The sequence below is a fragment of the Pan troglodytes genome, chromosome 16 (genome assembly GCF_028858775.2).
Source record: "Pan troglodytes isolate AG18354 chromosome 16, NHGRI_mPanTro3-v2.0_pri, whole genome shotgun sequence".
Lineage (NCBI taxonomy): Eukaryota > Metazoa > Chordata > Mammalia > Primates > Hominidae > Pan > Pan troglodytes.
This window is the reverse complement of record NC_072414.2, coordinates 77,251,853-77,273,812: the sequence shown is the minus strand read 5'-3', so window position 1 is coordinate 77,273,812 and position 21,960 is coordinate 77,251,853. Positions and strand designations below refer to the sequence as shown.

Genomic DNA, 21,960 nt, shown 5'->3' with positions numbered 1-21,960 from the left:
CAAAAAAAAAAAGCAACAACAGAACATTATCAAAACCGAAAATTTTTGTGCTTGAAAGGATAGCATCAAGAAAGTGAAATGACAACCCACTGAATGAGGGAAGTCCCTCACTTTAGGGAGATGAGTCCTAAAGAAAACAGTACTCTTGCCAATGACATAGTGCCACCTAGCTGCAACATAAGGTAAATCACAATGGCAGTAGGAGGATCTCCACACTACTTTTACAGAAATGAATTGCAGGTAAAAAATAAGAAGCTACAGTACTGTTTTGCAGGACAATTTGTTTCATACGTGCATACTATTACCCTGACTAAATTAACTCTCAAGTATTACAGGTATTATTTGTTTTCATTTCCATGCACAGATTAGCCATTTAGTATTTACTAAATCAAACTCAATTTCTGAAGTGTCTTACACCAATATATTCATGCACATATGGTTAAATTTTTCCTTGAGAATCTATCATGTGAGAGTGTGGCTTATTATAACAAGTAAACAGAACAGATAAACACAAAACAATAAGAAATCTCATGATTTACTCACATATAAGGGAGCTTGTTGTGGATTAAGTTTCATGACCCAGGACACTGAAACAGAAATGGAATAAATGAGAATAAAATTAAAAGTTGTCACAGAAAATATATAAGCCACCTAAAGTCCTGGGTGTCAAGCATAGCTCTGTGAGTACAATCCCGTGCCCAAGATTACCATATGCCCAGCTGTACGCTATACACTAAGAGATTTAGGAAGGAAGCGGGGTCAGGGATTGACCCCAGACTCAATCTTTTCAAGTGGGGAAGAAAGATCTTCCGATTGAAAAATAAAGACAAAAAAGGCTTCACTGTCACAGAAGTTTCAACAACCAACAGGATATTTAAAACAGTTATCAAAGCAAAACCATTGTATGTTCACTTACATTTTTACACAGTCCCTCAAACTCACAAAATGCTGTTTGCTCAGGGACTTCTTCCAGTCTTACTAGGGAACCTGGAAAGCGAGGGAAGGATTGCAAGGGACCACTAGAACTCTCTTCCTCAATTCCCCTTCTCTGAGAAGGGAGGCTACAGCTTGCCTCTCTAACCACTAAAAGGCATGACCCTCCTCAAAGTTAATAGCTGGATTCCCTGATTTTTATGTTCACTAAATGAATTCTCAAAAAATCTCATTAAGATTTAGAGAAGCCTTCCAGGGTTGAATTCCTGAACATTAAGAATAGCATGTTCTTAAAAGTTTAACTTGGTGATTGGACCAGGACTTCATCTAGGCTATAAATGCTCAGAATGGTAGGTCCTTTACCAAACACCCTGAGTTTGAGTATAAAGTGATCTCATCCTCTTAAGAGTCAGAGAAACAGAAGCAAGTGACTTCACTATAATTTCATCTGAGGAAGTTTCTTACTCACAATAGGTAAATGAAGGCACATACTAACCAGCAAAATAAACAACAGTATAAAGTGTCATTCATACATGCAAAAAAAACAGACAAAATAACAAACTTTGTGTTCTAACAAATCACAAAAGCCTCACTAAAAGTGAAATGACCAACTGTTTGGACTGAAAAGCAATGCCTTGGTAGCGTAACCATGCCTAACTGAAATAACAGAACCATCTCCATATTACAATCCTCACAGATCAAGTTGTGTATGTCTCGGATCAAGACTTCACCAAAAGGCAGTTAACACACACTTAGAGGGAAAAAAATCTACATCAGCCTCCTAAATGCAATCATCTCCACACCAGTTGCAGGCCCCAAGCTTCAATGTGTTCTGCTGGACAACGCAGTAGAAAGCTGACAAGCAGGTGGCTTTCCCACACTGACTGAACCACCTCCATGCCCATGCCCATTCATTCTCTGGTCCACCCCATGCGCTATAACAGACCTCCTGGCTCAGCGTACTCTTTCCTTCCTGACTGTCTTCACTAAATGACTTTGTACTTTTAGGTGCAAAAATTATCTGCAGAAATCCACATTGAAAACCAAGCTTGAGAAAGGCAGCAATAACCAACCAACATTTTTAGAAGAACAAAGTCAATTTCAAGCCCATCAGATTCAAACAGCAAGCATGGATGAAAATGAAAGATTGAAAGGCTTGAGTATCTTCTCAATGTATTAAATATCCATTTAATTTAAAATTAACCTCACTGTGCTCACTGGCCTTTTAATCAGCTTTCCAGGGCCTGCTCAGACTTGCCTAGGACATGGGAATGAAAGAACCTATAAATTTATGGACCAATCTACCTTAACTAACTTGTCAAGTGTTCCTGCATCAAGCAGAAGAAATATCAGTGAAATTTATACAGGAATTAACACCTTGTTAATCCACAAAAATTAAGAGTGTCGTCCAATCTTGTAGCTTCCCTGGGCCACACTGGAAGAAGAATAATTGTGTTGCGCCACACATAAAATATACTAACACTAGTAATAGCTGATAAGCTTTAAAAAAATTGCAAAAAAAGAAAATCTCATAGTTTTTTGTTTGTTTTTGAGATGGAGTCTCGCTCTGTCGCCCAGGCTACAGTGCAGTGGCACAATCTTGGCTCACTGCAACCTCTGCCTCCTGGGTTCAAGCAATTCTCCTGCCTCAGCCTCTCGAGTAGCTGAGATTACAGGCACCCGCCACAATACCCAGCTGATTTTTTGTATTTTTAGTAGAGACAGGGTTTCACTATGATGACCAAGCTGGTCTTGAACTCCTGACCTCAGGTGATCCACCCGCCTTGGCCTCCCAAAGTGCTAGGATTACAGGCATAAGCCACCATGCCCAGCCAATGTTTTAAGACAGTTTACGAATTTGTGTTGGGCCACATTCAAAGCCTTCACAGGCTGCATGCAGCCTGCAGGCCACCGTTTGGACAAGCTTGGATTAGAGAAATCTACAGAGACAAACTAGTGACTTAGTAGCCCTCTGATGTTTCGTGATTTGCAAGAAACTTAGGATGACTATGTGTAAAGACCACAAACATCAATTTAACTGAATGGTTCCCACCACCCTGGAATGAGGAAGCTGAGCAAACTCAGAGGACTCTAAGAAAGGGCTGATGTCATCTGAACTGTTCGGAATTATAAACTCCTCTAAACATGTTTCAAAACCAGAACTTGTAAGAGTTGTTCTGATACAAGGATTAAAAGAAGGATGACAAAGTGTCTGTCCCTCACACTGGTCAAAGGGACAGGTCATTGTTATGGTGGCAACACAGGCTGCTGAAAAGAATGTATCTGTCAAAAGTAATCAAAGTAATGACCCCAGAAGGCTCCAGAAACAGACTGGTAAATTCAGGTTGCTTTCAGACTTTCACAATGCTGGCACACAACGGCAAAGACAAAACTAACATTTACAGAGCATTATATTTGATATTACATTTAATCCCCATTAAAAAGATATTATTTCCCCTATTTCACTAGTGAAAAAAATTGATCTTTCAAAGGTTAAATCATTTAACACCAAGGTCAAAGGGTAAGTTGGAGAGACCAGATTCAAACCCAGTCTGACGTTAAAACATGTGTTTTTCCCCCCACATCGTAAGAGGATCTCCTGCTAATGACCTCAAATCTAAAAACTGACTTGCCCTACACCTCGAGCACCATCCTACAAACTCTCCCTGACATTGTTAATTCAGCTGTCATTGTGCACCTACAACGTGCCAGACACCATACTCCTCAAGACTCTGTAGGCACAGAAGGAACAGACAAAAATCCCTACCTTCATAGATATTATTCTAGGGGTAACACAGGTAAATAAAACATTAAAATAAATAGTTTTCACATAGTAACAAATTCTATAGAGAAAAATAAAACAGAAGAAGGAATAGCAAATGAGGCAGATGCCCTTTAAAACATGGTACTGAGGGAAGGCCTCCCTGAGAAGATCTCATTTACCCCAAAAATAAAAAAGCAAGTAATAGAAATAACAGCTAAAAGGTGTTCTAGACACTTAAACCTGCCACAACATTGAGAACTCAGGGTTCTGATGCAAAACCTCGCTGCATATAATGCATTAACTTATTTTATACATTTAAACAAACTCTACTTAAGAACTGAGTTCTAAAGGGAGGAGCATATTACAGGAAGGCAGTTTTTGGTCAGAGTAAACACACTTGAAAACTAAACCTATTGAAAGACCAAGAACAACTGAAAGTCTTTGCTTTGTCAGTAGATTTTTTTACCAAAAGGAAAATTAAAGAAACACATCATGCCCATCCAATGATTTCACCAAGGAATTTTAAGAGAGAAAATCCTACTTCTTCCTCACCCAGTAGCCAGCGAAATGACTGAGCAAATTCACAAGTTCACTGGGGCTGCTTTCATGTAACACAGGGACAACACATGACAGACACAGTGGAACCCTACAGGTTGCCTACTATTTAAAGACTGTGAAGAGGAGGAAATGTCAAAATTCAAAGTCTTAAATGATGTGATTTTAAGTATGTTCAGCAATTTCACCACTCAGTAGTAAGGCCAGCTACAGTTGTAAGGAATCAGAAATATGAGGGGTGGGAAATAAGCAGAAGCACAGAAGTTAAGAATTTGTATTCTTCCCACATTTTCCGCTTTATTTTATACTGATGAGAAAAAACAAATTTAATAGTTTTCTGCTGTATAAAAGAGACACATTCACTTTATGTCAAAATAAGAGTCACTCAATTTTAATACAACTATCTCAATTTATAAATTAACATTCTCCCCCATTGACCACACACAGTAAGTCTCTTCTGGTGTTGTTGATTAGAGAAGCAAAAGTTGCTGCTACAATTCTCTTCCTACATTTTAATATAAACAATCATCAGTCTTTTCTTCATAGAGTGCAGTGTGGACACCATCATCAGAATGTACCAGCGCTGGGTGTGCAAAGTTTACAAAGATTAGCAATAGCAAAAGTTTGGAGATTTTTGAAATTCATGCTGCTGCAAAGAACTATGTAAAAACTCAATCACTATAGAGGACCACAGAGAAACTCAGGCATGAAGTTATATGGCTGTGTGATTGGTTTGGGAAAAGGAACAGAAAGCATTTCCACCAACCCATATGTCTGAACAAATGACTGCAAAACCTCAGAAGCTACGAAAATGTTTATATACTAACCAAATACCTCTTAATAAGCCAGAGAAACAGTGTGTCCCCTTAGGACAGACGCGGTGGCACACGCCTGTAATCCCAGAATTTTGGGAGGCCAAGGCAGGCTGATAACTTCAGGTAAGGAGTTTCAGACCATCCTGGCCAACATGGTGAAACTATACATGTCCCTACAAAAAAATACAAAAATTAGCCGATTGTGGTGGCGGGCACCTGTAATCCCAGTTTCTGGGGAGGCTGAGGCATGAGAATCGTTTGAACCTGGGAGGTGGAGGTTGCAGTGAGCCCAGATTGCGCCATTGCACTCCAGCCTGGGCAACAAGAGAGAAACTCTGTCTCAAGAAAAAAATAAAATAAAATAAGAAGAAAGAAATGGTGTGTCTCTATCCAACAGCTTTATACCTCTCACAGATATTTTCAGCTTAACCCCCCCCCACCCCCACCACCTACATCTCAATACAGGAAAGTAATAGGGTGCCATACAATATTCTCTAGACAATAAATCAAATTAAATCACAAGTCCTCTACAATTAACTGTATTACCTTGAGCAAGTCACTTAACTTGTCTGAATCTTCATCTCCTTATGTGCAGAAAGAGCATAATAATGCTTCCTATACTGTGGGGTTACTGGAAGAGATGATCCAGGTAAAGTATTAAAGCACACTGACAGGCACATAGCAGAAGCTAATGCTTCTCCCTCTTGCAGAGTTCCTGAGTCTCAGTGGAGACTAGCCCCACATAAGATACTTTGAAATCCATAAATGGCTAAATGAAAGGCTTCAGATACTCAGAGACGCCTTTCTGGTAACTTCTTAAAATACGCTGGTGGGTAAACTACAATTCTAAAATATAATACAATAATCATAGAAAAGAATCTGGAGGAACGAACACCAAAATGTTAAGTGTACATATCTCTGGAGATTACAGGAAATTTTCATCCCTAAATAATCTGTTTCTTAATTGTAACTATTCAAATAATGAACAGATATTACTTTTTAATCAGGAAGAAAACATTATACACAGCACGTCTGTTTTAAAGTCCCTTGTCATTCAATACATCACAACTGTACTGGAAATAAGTAAAAAGACACTGTTTCCTAAATGTGTAAAACTGAAGACATCTACAATCTTTACCAAAAAGTCCCTAGAACCAATAAAAAAAAATTAAAATGAGAATGTATCCAGATGTACATTAACATCAGTCAAGTTCACTATTCTTTAGCCACACCTACACATGCTACAAGAGAAGCCTTTAACAAGCGCTCCACCGTTAATGACATGTCCCTAAAAAGGGGGGTGGGGAGTCACAGGCCCAACATCATATAACAAACTGGAAACCCTTCTGTACCTGTTAACTTGGTGATCTCAGCATATTTTCTAAGGACCCGCTGTCCAGGTCTGACATACCTACCACATCAATTGACAGGGTTTTTGTCACTCTAAACAGGGAAGCTTCCAAATCCACAAAAAAATAGGAGGGGGCAAATCACCCCTACATCTGCTCCCAGTCCCAACAGGCGGACAGCAGCTGTCTGGGACTCAGCCAAGTATAAATAGAGCATTTTTACCTGCAGGGTACTTCCATGGCACAATGTGCTTCAAATGAATTTCCATGGCCAGGGATCCTGCTAAGACTGGGCTACAGTCAATCCTTCAAAACCCACAAAAATTTCGAGTGAGGGTTAACATGGAAATGACAATGCATACTTTGGATTCTTGTAAAAGAGTCAATGTTCAGCTCTTCCTCCAGGAAAATAACAGGATCCAAAAACTCCTTCCTTCAACCCACGGAGCCTGGGCTGGTGGCTATAAAAATGTTATGCCCTGGTTGGGGAAGGCTGGGAATATGAGCTAGAAATTCTGAACAATGGAAGAAGACCAGGATACAAAAAGTAAATACGCTTTTCCTGTTGAAGATGTCAAGTTCTATCAAAAAAGTAAAATACCACATGGGCCAAATATATTTCCTGAATAAGGGACTGAGGAAGTCTTACAAGACCCTCATGAATGCTTTACTTTTGTTTGCAGCTACATTAATAATTGAGCAGTTAGTTTTAAGCAGCGATTCTTGAACCTTAGTACACATGAACATCAGTTTAAGGCCTTGTTAAATAAGGCTGATTCTCATTCCCAGGACCAGAAAGAGTAGAAATCGGGAGACCAAATCTGGTGATGCTTTTGCTCTGGAATCATGACCCACACTTCGGGAAACAATGATGTTAAGACTCATAATATGTGTCTGATTCTCATACAGAACAGTTAGCCCTGCTCTGCCCCACTATCATATGATGGTACTTACTAGCCACCAAGACAAAACACAAAGCACTGAGCCCAAATGGGTAGGGCGAGGGGTTGGGAGTGGGACAAAGCAGGCAGGCGGGACATGAAGGAAATGAAGAGTCTAACACAGGGTAACATTCAACAGTAAAACAAAAGAACATAGCAAATTAAAACAACAGCAACGACAAAACAGTAACACCCACGTTCACTCATTTAATTTATTCTTTATCAACGCTGGATTACCCAAACGGCATAAATGATCCTGAGTTTGGGCCAAACACATGCACAAACACCAAATCAATGTAATTATCATGGAAAAAAAATCAGAACTCTTACAATATTGAAATACAAATAATTTAAAATAGTAAATTAAATGTAGTTTTAAAAAATCAGAACTCTGACATCCTTATAATCATTTTAGAGTTTACTTTGAAAGTTGTGTAGGAGAGTACACTATAATCTTTTCCGTGTTTAGGGTATCTTTTTCTTGACATATATTTATAATATGTGCCTGGCACATAAAAACTCAATAAAGGGAGATAATCTCACATTTCTGAGCCCCTAAAATATTACATGTACTAAGTTATTGAGCTTTAGCAATAAATAATATGTGGTTCCTACCACTTTAGTAAAGGGTCATATGTATGTAAACAGATATTACAGTATGATGAGCACAATAATAAAAATGTTACAAGGAGCAATAAACTCTCTAGAAGATGGGGTGCCCAGACAGAGATTACTGGAAGAAGCAAACCATGGGGAAAGTTCCACCAAGTGGACACAGGAGGAGAAGCACAGGATAGAAGGAACAGCACGTGCCAGATATGACAGCACAGTGAGTAGCTGAGAACTACAAAGATGAATAGGAAGTGCACGCAGGGGATCGTGGGGAAGGAGTCACAAGAGGCATCCAGGTCAATCCACATATCTCAAAGTTGCCCAGCCTTAGAAACAGAGGCAGGGAGACAGAAGAAAATACATAAACCACTGTGACACAGCTCTATACTAAAGAAATCTCAGCCATTATACAAGGGAAAAATAAATGTGTTGCAGCTAAATGGGGAAAAAAGAAATCATAGCCCTATAATGGCAGTGGTATCAACAAAGCTCTTTTTCTTTTTTTTTTTTTTTTTCTTTTTTAAAGCTCAGTTCAAATTTCTGTTCATTCACAACTGCAGGTTCAAAGATTCACAAAAAGCAGCACTGGAAAAAGTTTGTAATTGTGTAGCCTAAACTCAAACCCAGACACAGCAAGGATCTGTTGGGGGCCCCAGCCAACAGGGCCAGGCCAGACTCCCACCATGACTTCCCTGAGGTGCAGCAAACAACAGCTGGTGCCCCATCAATTTACACCAGCCCCTGGAGTTTCTTAATCCCAATCCCAAATTACAAGAACTTACAGGTAGAAGGGGTCTTGGAAGTAGCCCAGATCATTCTTCTTCCCCAAGGAGGACTCACTGCCAATATGCCTGTCTCTGCTTGTAGACTTGAGCACCAGGGCCTTATCACCCTGAGAAAATCTCTCTATGCCCCACTCGCACCTCTGACTCAACCTTCCTAAAATGCTATTTTCATTCGTAGCACCCTCTCTGCCTTCACAGAAGTAAGTAATCTTTTAGAACAGTTCTTTTGGGATACCAGTGCCTTTACTTTAGGGAGTTCTAGGGCATGGCACTCAAATAGTAACCTACCATGACTCGAGAAAGGGAGAGAAAAGCATAAACATAAAATGTGATCACAGTTTTGGGAACACATTTAACCCACCTTAGTTTTCCTAGAGCTTCCAACCTCCAGAGCTTAAAGATGGAGCCCTGTACTCTGGGACCCATATTCCTAAATGCTGCATCCACAGACACACATGGCCAGCACATGATTAAGCCCACTACATTTCTTCTGTAAAAAATTAAACTTACTTATTTTACAACAACGATAGACAAGCCACTTGGATGAATAGTTATTAATGGAAAGGATGATTGCAGAGTCCTCATTAAGATTAGAGACAACCTTCTAGTATTTAAGAATCATTTGATGACCCCAACAGACTAATGTAAGGATAAAAATTAGAATACTAATGTAATTCAGAGACAGAGACAAAAAGACCTAGAATTGAGTTGTAAATGTGGCACTTACTGGCTGTGTTACCTTGGACAAGTTACTTAACTACCAAGCTTTATTTTCCTCATCTGTAAAATGAGAATACATAAAATTAAAGATGTGTAGTTAAAGGTTTAACACAGTGGTAGGCAAGAATAATAAAGTAAGCTCCTGTTCTTCTTGCCTGTTATGAATTACATGATAGCCTTTCAGCACTAACCTTCTATCACATTCAGCTACCACATCTCTCAGGACATCCTCATCACTGTGTCGATCCCTAATTCTAAATAAAAGGTGATGGTGAGGGAAATATACATTCCAACACATAAGGTACTCTATTAAACATACCATTTATCATTGGTGAGCTCTCAGAAGCCATCCACCATGCCCCCACTACCCCTCTGGAGCCTCCAAATAGTGTTCAGGGTCCCTCATTATCTATAAAGCCTTACTGAGCACTCTTTTCTTCCATACCACACCTTCCATCCAGTCCCTGCATACCTCACGTGCATGCACCATGCTCAGTCCAGTCCTCAAGTCTTTGCTCATGTTCATGCCCTCCACCCTTGCTGATTTTAATAGGATTATCACTGATAATCTAACCCACACTATCAGCAGTAAGTCAAATACTATCTTCTATTTTTCTTTTATTTTTGTGCTTGCCTTCTCTCCCCAACTTGTTTTTAATCTAGTCTACTGCATTGCAGATGTCTCCTGTAGCACCCTCCACACCACTACTGCTCATGCCACAGCATCTGGCACAGTACTGAGCCCCCAATGAATGCTAGAGAAATAACTGTTTGACATGAACATCAGAGACAGAGAAATTCATCAGCTGCTTTGCTGCACCATAGTTTGATGGCAAGGGATCCACAGTTATAGCTATAAGTACAAAAATCAACCCATCAAAACAAAAATGTCTAAAATCACTCTAGCCCCAGAAGGTTAAACTGGTAGCTCATTAAAGGCAGCATGAATTCTGCTAAGTGTTAAGCAATCCAGCCTGAAGCAATTTGCTTAATCTGCCAGAGAGGTAATAGGGACCAGAGCTGGGGAATTCAACATCATATAACTAGACAACCTCAAAGTGAAGGGGAGGACAAAGAGCTACTTAACACTATACTTAGGATCCCACATGATGGTTGGTACCTCTGGAAAGAGGAACTCATGGACATGTTATTTCAATTCTCTTTTGGTGTTTAACACAGGCTTGTGGTTTCCTGCAAAAATGGTTTCTGCTGCTTTGCAAAGATCTATATGGAGAAGAAAACTCCCAATGGCCATTCCACAGGTGAGAATTTTGCCACCAGCTGTATCCTGTTATCCAAAGGAAACGGGAACCATAAGCTGCCAGGAGGTCCACACACAGGAGAGGAAGGCCATAATTCAGTAAGTGCTGACATTCCTATCCCTACGGTAATAAGAATAAACTTTAAATTTAGAAAAATTCTTACACAGCTGGGTTTTATGTAAATTAACTTCAGGAGGGGTTAAAATAGATATCCGGCAAAGAGACTGCCAGATTCAAGCCTTTACACTTCCTTCATCCTCCCCAGCCTCTATCAACCAAAAAGCAGGCTGCCCAATGGGCTAAACCAATTATAAGCCACCTGGAAAGACTAAATATAGGCAGGTAGGCTCTCACACAAATGAGGACATTACTGAGCTGGATGACCTTACCTGGACAAATGCGAGACCTGTTAGGAATGATTTCCGAGGCAGGCACAGCCCACCTTCTCACACACGTTATGTGACTATCGAACAAGTCACACAAGTGTCAGAGGGGATCAGAGACGTTAAAAATGTCAGTTACCTTGTTAATTATTAGACTGGTTCTTGTCTTGAGAATAAATATTGTCTTCAATGTTATAATTTCACAATACTAAGCCTTTAACATCTTGAGAACAATGACACTGGAAACACAAGGTGGTAGGTTTTTGTTAAACCACCTATCAAAATTGGAAGGAAAAGTTTTAAACAATGAAGACTTCAAATTAAAAACTTGTATATGTCATAATTAAGTGAAAATTCTACAGATATGAGGAAAACTTCAATATTCTAAGCAGTCCCCTATTAAAGATTGTGTTAATGTTAATCGCTTCAATGAAAAATTTTATTTCTAATGGGGAATTTCTAATCATAAAACATTCCTGACATGAGTAATCCCTTAGTCATTCTTGCTCTTATACACTAAGCAAGGATATTTCTGAAAATACTAATGCATTTATTTTATGTGGCAAAGAACTAGGTTAGCCAACTAAAAGTACATGAAAATTAATTATCAACACTGATGCCAGGTCAATACAGAACTTGTGACAACATGAATGGCATTTTTAGCAGAGAATCTGACTATTTAAAGACAGCATTTGGGGAGTGGGGCAGAGGGAAAGAAGGGAATCAGGAATATATTTTTTAATCTACGAAAATAATGGATTTATGAGCTTTTACCTCTTGGAGGAAGAGCTGAGAACATGTTAGCTTGTGTTTTTTAACCACTGCTACTCCTGCTGATGGAGAGTCAGCCACATGTTTGATACAGAAACCCATGTTTACAGTTGGGAACACTTTTTTCATCCTATGTAAGTCACCTAGAGAAAGAACTGATATCACAGAGACTTTAAACTTTCAAACTAGTAGTTGAGTGGGCTATATTTCTTAAGGATTCTGCTGTTTAAGTAAGAAGTGAGGATTTTATTTCCTCATTGCTTCCCATTATCATTTTTTTCTTGTTGCTTATCCCAAGTCAGGTATGCCTGTTTACTGGATTAGTGTCAGTGAAAGATGAAGTTTACAGAACATCTCCTGTGCACTAAATTGCTGCACAGATGGCATCTCATTTGACCTACCACAGGCCTCTCAGGCGAGTGGTTATTAACTCTGTTTTCTACAGAGGAGGGAGGCCCCCGGCTAGCAAGAGGTTGGGCTTCAGCTCCCTCCCCTCTCATGACCCTCTTACTATGACCAAAGCAGTCCATCATTCTTCAGTTGACATGGAATGTTTAGTTGATTCTGAGCTTTGGCTGTCTCTGGGTTTTTGAAGCAACCTGAGTTCTTTGGTTTTTCAGATCAGTCTGAATTCTGGCCATCTTCTAACGATGACTAATCTAGCACTGAACCAACTGTGTGTTGCAGTGGGGGCCTCCTGTGGGGCCTATTTAACTTATGTGGAGAATCAGAAAGCCAAGGTCTCAGCATTCTCTGGAGGGTTTATTTGGACTTTTTATAGTTCATTCTATCTATAATCTCTGTCTAGAGTATGCACTCAAATATTTGCTGAATTGAATTATTTCCCTTTCAAATACTTTTTGTTTGCGTGGTTTACATCTTCTCTTACTTGTGCCTTCCACATCAAATTGCTCTCCTGACAACCTGGGTCTGTAAGCCTACATCCCTACTCTTTACTCCCACCCCCGCACCCGCACCCAGTTAACAAAACCTGCAAAGCAGTAGCTTTACTTTTAGGACCCCGTACCTTGAAATCTTCAGTCTTTTTTCCCTAAATTAATTTACTTTTTGACTGTAACAGTTTTCAGGGAAAGTAGCCAGTTGTGCTCCTTATGTGCTTATTATGACCAAATTATTAGCACATGGGTCATTCTGTTACAACAGTGATTTTATGAAACACCTATGTGTATTTTTTGAATTTCTGAAGTGTAGTAATTTTAAAGGAAAGGGTACTATTTAGTAGATGTCTAGCTGTTTCTCTAGCTATATTCTTGTGTATATGTCACATACATTAAATATTTAAAGTGTCACATACATAGTAATATGGCCTGTTTCCACATTTACTAGAAACAACAATTTATCATTATGCATTTCTGTTATACAAGTGCTATTTATCTTTTCATACACAGCTACAAATGCTAAAATGCTTTAAAGCACCAGGTCTGTATTTTTCATGACAACCTTATTTTTTATTATCTTAGTTCAAGTGGGGAAATTAATTTTATTCCTCCCCTATATGAGAAGTTCTTAATATGTAAATCCTCTAAGAGTTTCCTACTAAGAGGAGTTCAAAGCTAGGTGTGGTGGTGCACATCTATAGTCTCAACTACCTGGGAGGCTAAGGGGAGGGAATGCTTGAGCATCTCCTCCCTTGAGAAGTTTGAGGCCAGCCTGGGCAACGTAGCAAGATCCTTTGTCTACATTTTTTAAAATGTCAAAAAGAGGAGTTCAGAAAAGTTGAAATTCAGGGAATGAACACTGAAGCTTCTCTTAAATGTTTTATTTCTAAATCCAGAACGAGTGTTATATTACCCCAATTTAGACTGGCAATAACTTGTTGAAAATTTGTTGAGTTGTTGTCTTTGTTTTTTTTTTTTTTAAGAGATGGGTCTTACTATATTGACCAGGCTAGACTCCAACTCCTGGGCTCAAGTGATCCTCCTGCCTCAGCCTCCCAAGTACTTGGGACTACAGGTGGGCACCACTGCACCAGCTTCCTGCTTTGTTTTTTGTTTTTTTTTTAACCTAGTATATGACTTTAAACTCAGATCTAATCTAACCAATTCTTCACCATAGCATTGTTAAACAATTACAAGTTGAAATTTCAAATAATTGTAACAGCATAAAAAACCATGAAATACTTAAGGACAAATTTAATGAAATGTGTAAGGCCTGTATACTGAAGACCGAAAAACTTGCTTAAAAAAATACAAAACTAAAGATCTTTTAAAATAGAGAGATATATGGTAAATATATTAGCTTAATATCATTAAATGTCAACTTTCCCCCAAACTGATCTACAAATTTAATGCATTTCTAATAAAAACACTAGTAGTCTTTCATAAGGCAAGCTGATTCAAAAACACATGGAAATGCAAATGACTTAAAATATTCAAATCAATTTGAAAAAATAAACAGAGCTAGTATAAGTTCAAAGACTTATATTACCTATTATGCGATCCCATTCTTATGCAATTCTAGAAAAGGCAAAAGTAGTGACACAATGTAAACCAGTGCTTGCCTGGACCCAGGGATGGGGGGAGGCGATTACAAAAGGACAAGAAGAAACCTGGGAGTGATAGGAATGTTCTATTTCCTGATTGTGGTGGTGGTTACGTACGCAGTTATCAGAACCAACTGACCTAAGCACTTAAAATGGGTGAATTTTATTGTGTTTAAATTATACCCTAAATAAAGCAGTTTTTTGTTTGTTTGTTTTTTGAGACGGAGTCTCACTCTGTCGCCCAGGCTGGAGTGCAGTGGCACCATCTCAGTTCACTGCAAGCTCCGCCTCTTGGGTTCATGCCATTCTCCTGCCTCAGCCTCCAGAGTAGCTGGGACTACAGGCACCTGCCACCACACCTGGCTAATTTTTTGTATTTTTAGTAGAGACAGGGTTTCACCATGTTAGCCAGGATGGTCTCGATCTCCTGACCTTGTGATCTGCCTGGCTCGGCCTCCCAAAGTGCTGGGATTACAGACGTGAGCCACCGCGCCCAGCCAATAAGGCAGATTTTTAAACTTTTAAAAAATATCTTCAAACAATTCAACAGTTCTTTATAATGCTGTAATGCTTTGTGTCATTGTGTTGAACACCAATTGTCACTATTCCATGGCTGAGCCTGGTAGAAAATCTCAGCTTCCTCCACAATGAGGGCAGTAACAGGCTGGCAACAAGAGGCCAGCATGAAGTCACAAGGGACGTGGAAAGTACATACAACTAGGTAACTAAGATAGTGCCAGATGTTTGTTTAAAAGCACTACAAAGTGAATAGATAATAAGGATAAGAATGAGTAAAATTACACTGAAACTTAACCAACTGCAGTCATGATGTTATAGCTCAGAGAAAGCATAAAATTGAATGTTCCTGAGATACTGCATCTCTGTTTCTCCCCACGTCTCCAAAGTAACATAAAATCACTGAACTCTCTTCACTGTCAATGCTTAAAGCACTGAGCCTTTGTCTAACTGCATGTCTGTCAGATGCATGCAGGCTACTTCAAACAAAAGAAAGTGATTAGGGCATACTGACTTTATTAAAGTTACAAAATGAAAGGCAAGGAGGGATGAGAAAAGCTATTTTGGAAAGGGAAAAGCTACTTTAAAAAGACCGATCGTGAGCCTCTAAACTAGTTAAGAATTTGAAAGAACCTTGTACAAACCACATAATCTCTCTAGGTGTCAGATTATTCCTCTATAAAACAAACTATAATGTTTTAATGCTACTGTTTTAAACATGTTTGTTTTATAAAGCAGTATGTCTGAGTTGAAAGTGAATTACCTTTATTAGCATCGAAACAGAATCAGGCACAACTCTTATAAACTGGTGTTTTAAAAAGGCATTGGCAGTTCTTCCTTCTCTACTATGGACTCTTGGGAATGCAGATTCTGTTTTGTTTTGGTTTGGTTTGGTTTGGTTTTTTGAGACAGAGTTTCGCTCTTGTCACCCAGGCTGGAGTGCAATGGCGAGGTCTCGGCTCACTACAACCTCCGCCTTCTGGGTTCAAGTGATTCTTGTGCCTCAGCCTCCCGAGTAGCTGGGATTACAGGTGCCCACCACAATGCCTGGCTAATTTTTTGTATTTTTTGTAGAGACAGGGTTTCACCGTGTTGGCCAGGCTGGTCTCGAACTCCTGACCTCAGGTGATCCACCCACTTTGGCCTCCCAAAGTGCTGGGATTACCGGCGTGAGCCACCACGACCGGCTGATTCAGTTTTCTTTAGTACTGCCCTATATATTACTTGGAAGAGAGATTATTGAAGGCTGCCTTTCCCATGTAGCGAGAGGTTGAGAAAAAGTACCATTATTTCAGAACACTCATGAACTTTTGTCTTTAAATACTACAATTCTCTGCTAAAAATGCTATTCACATTATCACAAGTTCTGTATCGACATGGCATGTAGATTGTAAAACTGGAGTTGACAGTTTTCATGTGCTTTTAGTTGACTAATCTAGTTCTTTGCCACCTAAAATAAATGCATTAGTATTTTAAGATTCTCTGTTCAGGGGTCTAATGTGTTCTGGCCAAAGTCTATGTGCACACTTATTAACAGATGAGTTAGTTATTTAATGCATGCTGCTTAACAGTCACAGTATCCTTGCACTGGAGGAAAACAGGTCAAATAATAAATCTGTATCTTGCAGGTGGTGGGTCCACCAGAAACGGCCTGCAAGTGATGACTCCAGATGAGCAGCTATTCCAGAAGTAAACTTAGGGATCAATGCTAAACTTTATACCTAAAACAGCACCTGTCTTTACCGGATTAATCCATTTGTCACAATCTGGAACTACCTGGAAAGAGGTAATCCTGCTGACAGGAACACCCAATAGTAATATCCACTGTACATAGCAACTACAGCCCTAACCTCAGGTCTATCTATTCTAGAAGGCACTACTATATGCAATTCCTTATTAATAGAGGCACTTTCTGGTTGCAATAGGACATATATCCGCATATGACATCTCTCATTTATCCTCTTAAACATTTACACACCTGGCCTGGTGCGGTGGCTCACGCCTGTAATCCCAGCACTTTGGGAGGCCAAGGCGGGTGGATCACCTGAGGTCAGGAGTTCAAGACCAGCCTGGCTGACATGGTGAAATTCCATCTCTACTAATAATACAAAAATTAGCTGGGCGTGGTGGTGCACGCCTGTAGTCCAAGCTACTGGGGAGGCCGAGGCAGGAGAATTGCTTGAACCCGGGAGGCAGAGGCTGCAGTGAGCTGAGATCACGCCATTGCACTCCAGCCTGGGTGACAAGAGCAAAAGTCTGATTAAAAAAAAAAAAAAAAATTTACACACCTAATAAGGGCCAGATCAACTGGTAGTCACAGCCCTCAAGGAGCTCTCAATCTGTTAGGAGAGACCTGTATGTAAACTCCTAATTGCAAGGCAATGAAAATATTCTACAAGTATTTGTGAAGCATGAAGGGTGAAATGGGGGCAGCTTCACAGAAGTTATGCTCTCTGACCTAAAAAAATTAGTAAAGACTAAACTCATTCCCCAAATGTTAATTTAATTATATTTTAAGTCAGACTTCATACAAAATTCTACAAATCCAGTTCATATTAGAAACTACTTGTTCTGCTTTGTTTGGATAAAGAACAAAATATCTGAAAGTGATACAACAGAACTCATCTGAGAGAACCAAGACATCTCTTTAGTAGCCTGGTGATCTTTAAAGCATCAAAGCTATATTGTTAAAATGCTAATATGCCTATTCTTCCAAGCTACAAATCACAACTGATTTTACCAAAACTTAATTTTATCTCAGTCTGTTTCCAAAGAGTTATTACCTCTCATCTGCTACTAGAGATTTTAAATAGTCCAAACTTAGAGGACAACTACTAAAACCACGAAAAGTCATAACACAGTGTGATTTTCCAATCTCAATATACCTCCAGAAGGGCTAAGACTCTGACTGTCTAAAAGGGGCATCGACCATAAGACAGTATATTCAGGCTATTTCAAACATGTAATGCAAATTGAGGGCCAGACTAGAAAAACAGACAGGCTTCCCAATTTCAGTTTCTTGCAGCCTTAATAAGTCTTCATGGAATACCTCAAAAGTTCCTTTACCCTGAGAAATATAAGAATGCTTTTCCAACATAGTCTTATAATATTCATTCACCCAAGAAAGAGTTTAAGAACCACCTACTCACACAACATTTTGAAGTTTTGTTGTCCTTTCACATTATTGAGACAAAAATACAAAGAAATTAAAATGTGCAAATTTGAGTACTTGAACATATCAGAAATCAGGCATCAAAAATGTCCTCCTCAACTCTGCCTCCGTCAACACTTGAGTCAGTAAGCTGGATGAGGACAGAGAGCACACGCTGACCAAACTTGCTGGATCTAATGGGCAACAGGTTGGATAACAGAGCCGAAAAGACTGCAGGCCGAAATATCAACCCCTGAAATGCCCCATTATTATTTTAGTTATTCACTCATTTGCCAAAATTCAGTAAGCAGTTATTACTAGGCATATTGTGTTCGGTACTGCAGATAGAACAGTAAAAATACAGTCTTTTCCCTCAAAGTAGGTATGTTCCAAGAGAAACAGATATGAAAACAAGGAAGACACAAGGGAGTGGCCAATTCTACCTAGGAAAGAAAGGATGGTCAGGAAGGCTGCAGAGAGGTAATCTGATCTCAATCTCAGAAGTTGAAAGAATGAAAAAAGCCTGACAATACATTAGGGATGACAGAGAAGTCATTCTAGATGGATAAAACTGTGTGTATGTTCACAGAGACACAAATAACTCATGGCTCTTTAAAGGAACAATTAACGGTGGCCCAGTAGGAACAGATCACAAGGTAATATGAGGATGCTGTGAAGGGGAAAGGTGGGAGGGAGGGCTCGCAAAGTAGGCAAGTTCAAAATCACAATCACTCAAACATTTATTGAGTACCTACCATGTACCAAGTACTGAATATACATATATGCAAGGTCTATATTTAGAATCAACTACATCAAATAAAGGTAGAAAAGCACAGAAGCACTTGTAAAATATACTATAGTGTTCACAAATGAATAATCAACAGTATAAAATGGGTGCCAAGATTGTTGGTGTGCACTAATACACGGATGATTGAGTTACATACGTACGTGTGTGTGTGTGTGTGTGTGTGTAGTTAATACAATAATAGATGTAGTATCCAATGCAGAGAAGGTAATGAGTGATTCCAAATTACTATTTACTTAACAAACCTAGGATATAATGGTCCATGCTGGGAACCCACCAAGACAGACACAGATAAAATTTTTAAAAGGTTGGGAACAAAGTGAAGGGATGGTAAACAAAATAAAAATCATGCTGTAAAAATAGCAGTGGACAAAAATTAAAGAAGATTAACCAGGAAAAAGATCAAAGGATCTTTAAGTTTCTCTTAATTCCAAGATTCCAAAGCGTAACAACTGAGCAAAAATTTAAAAGCTTATTCTGGTGTTTCAAAGGTTTTATTCAAGTCATCACTGTAACCAATAAAAAGTACTGTGTGCCCATTATGATGAATAAGATGCAGTGCTAGACAGTACAAATGGGAAGAGGGATATGAAACTGAATCTGCCAAAGGATTCAAAAATGACTAAGATCCTTCCCTATTTAATAAATGGTGCTGGGAAAACTGGCTAGCCATATGTAGAAAGCTGAAACTGGATCCCTTCCTTAACACCTTATACAAAAATTAATTCAAGATGGATTAAAGACTTACATGTTAGACCTAAAACCATAAAAACCCTAGAAGAAAACCTAGGCAATACCATTCAGGACATAGGCATGGGCAAGGACTTCATGTCTAAAACACCAAAAGCAATGGCAACAAAAGCCAAAATTGAAAAATGGGATCTAATTAAACTAAAGAGCTTCTGCACAGCAAAAGAAACTACCATCAGAGTGAACAGGCAACCTACAAAATGGGAGAAAATTTTCGCAACCTAGTCATCTGACAAAGGGCTAATATCCAGAATCTACAATGAACTCAAACAAATTTACAAGAAAAAAACAAACAACCCCATCAAAAAGTGGGTGAAGGACATGAACAGACACTTCTCAAAAGAAGACATTTATACAGCCAAAAAACACATGAAAAAATGCTCACCATCACTGGCCATCAGAGAAATGCAAATCAAAACCACAATGAGATACCACCTCACACCAGTTAGAAAGGCAATCATTAAAAAGTCAGGAAACAACAGGTGCTGGAGAGGATGTGGAGAAATAGGAACACTTTTACACTGTTGGTGGGACTGTAAACTAGTTCAACCATTGTGGAAGTCAGTGTGGCGATTCCTCAGGGATCTAGAACTAGAAATACCATTTGACCCAGCCATCCCATTACTGGGTATATACCCAAAGGACTATAGATCATGCTGCTATAAAGACACATGCACACGTATGTTTATTGCGGCACTATTCACAATAGCAAAGACTTGGAACCAACCCAAATGTCCAACAATGATAGACTGGATTAAGAAAATGTGGCACATATACACCATAGAATACTATGCGGCCATAAAAAATGATAAGTTCATGTCCTTTGTAGGGACATGGATGAAATTGGAAATCATCATTCTCAGTAAACTATCACAAGGACAAAAAAACCAAACACCGCATGTTCTCACTCATAGGTGGGAACTGAACAATGAGAACACATGGACACAGGAAGAGGAACATCACACTCTGGGGACTGTTGTGGGGTGGGGGGAGGGGGGAGGGATAGCATTAGGAGATATACCTAATGCTAAATGACGAGTTAATGGGTGCAGCACACCGGCATGGCACATGTATACATATGTAACTAACCTGCACATTGTGCACATGTACCCTAAAACTTAAAGTATAATAATAATAAATTTTTTTTTAAAAATGACTAAGATCCAAATATTTGCCTGTAAAAGATCTCTAGCCTACTAAAGAACAGAAGTCAGATCCATAAACAGATATATACAGCAAGGTTAAAAAGTAATTAATGCCTGGCCGGGCGTGGTGGCTCACACCTGTAATCCCAGCACTTTGGGAGGCTGAGGCAGGCGGATCACAAGGTCAGGAGATCGAGACCATCCTGGCTAACACATGAAACCCCGTCTCTACTAAAAAAAAAAAACAAACAAAAAAAAATTAGCCAGGCATGGTGGTGGGCGCCTGTAGTCCCAGCTACTCGGGAGGCTGAGGCAGGAGTATGGCATGAACCCGGGAGGCGGAGCTTGCAGTGAGCCGAGATCATGCCACTGCACTCCAGCCTGGGCGACAGAGCAAGGCTCCGTCTCAAAAAAATAAAAAAAGTAATTAATGCCTAAAGATCAATAAAGGTAATTACAAGCAGGTTTAGGAGAAAACTACAGTTTAGTCTCTGGTTTCACCATTAACCAATCCTTAGAAATTAAAGAACTAGTAAAAGAAGAAAAAGGGACGGGGTGAGCAACTGAAAATTCTAAACCGACATAACCTTATTGTTAGAGAGATGTTGATACAAATTTGTTAATAGCCCTGACTCTGGTATCAGACTGCCTGAGGTTAAATTCTAGCTACACTGCTTCCAAGTTATATAAGCTTGAGCAGCTCAATTTAACTCTGAGCCTCAGACTTCTCTTTGGTAAAGACAGATGAACAAGAACCTACCAGTTCTAACCTCCCTCTTTGAAATTAATTCCTTAAAACAGAATAATTATACAAAAACTAGAGAGTTAGAAATGACCTAGGATAACTGGCTATGATAAAACCAAAATGAAATCAAAGGAATAAATATGAATGTGGAAGGCTTATCATACAGATTAAGTTTCAAAACTCAGGAATAGATATTATCCATATTCTACAAGAAAATGGACAATAGGGCTCAAAGAACTTGTTTAAGGACACTGCTCAAAAGTTACAAACTCTGGAGTCAACCTAAATCCGAAGCTCATTTTTTTAAATTCTAGACTGTATTACCTTCCAAAATCTGTAACTGGACTTCTAACAACTATTTTTAACACATACTAGAGCACACACAAGGATGGGCACAGGCACAACAGGGACAGGGAAGGGAGATATTTCAGTATTTATGAAGAGGAAAGTCGCCA

At 39.2% G+C, this 21,960-nt stretch overlaps 1 protein-coding gene across 49 annotated transcripts in view; it reads right to left on the bottom strand.

Annotated features, from left to right (window-relative positions):
- The window catches only part of AKAP13 (A-kinase anchoring protein 13), a 373,116-nt gene that overhangs the window by 263,223 nt on the left and 87,933 nt on the right, over nt 1-21,960 (bottom strand). For 48 of the 49 annotated variants that reach the window (XR_010151481.1, XR_010151483.1, XR_010151482.1 and 45 more), the window contains exon 2: nt 544-587. The exons of the other annotated variant lie outside the window; for it this stretch is intronic. Coding sequence is in view for 43 of the 48 variants with exons in the window: in XM_054667098.2 (XP_054523073.1) it covers nt 544-576 (33 nt within the window). In the remaining 5 variants the exon portion in view is untranslated. The remainder of the gene's footprint in view (nt 1-543; nt 588-21,960) is intronic. 49 annotated transcript variants of the gene reach the window in all.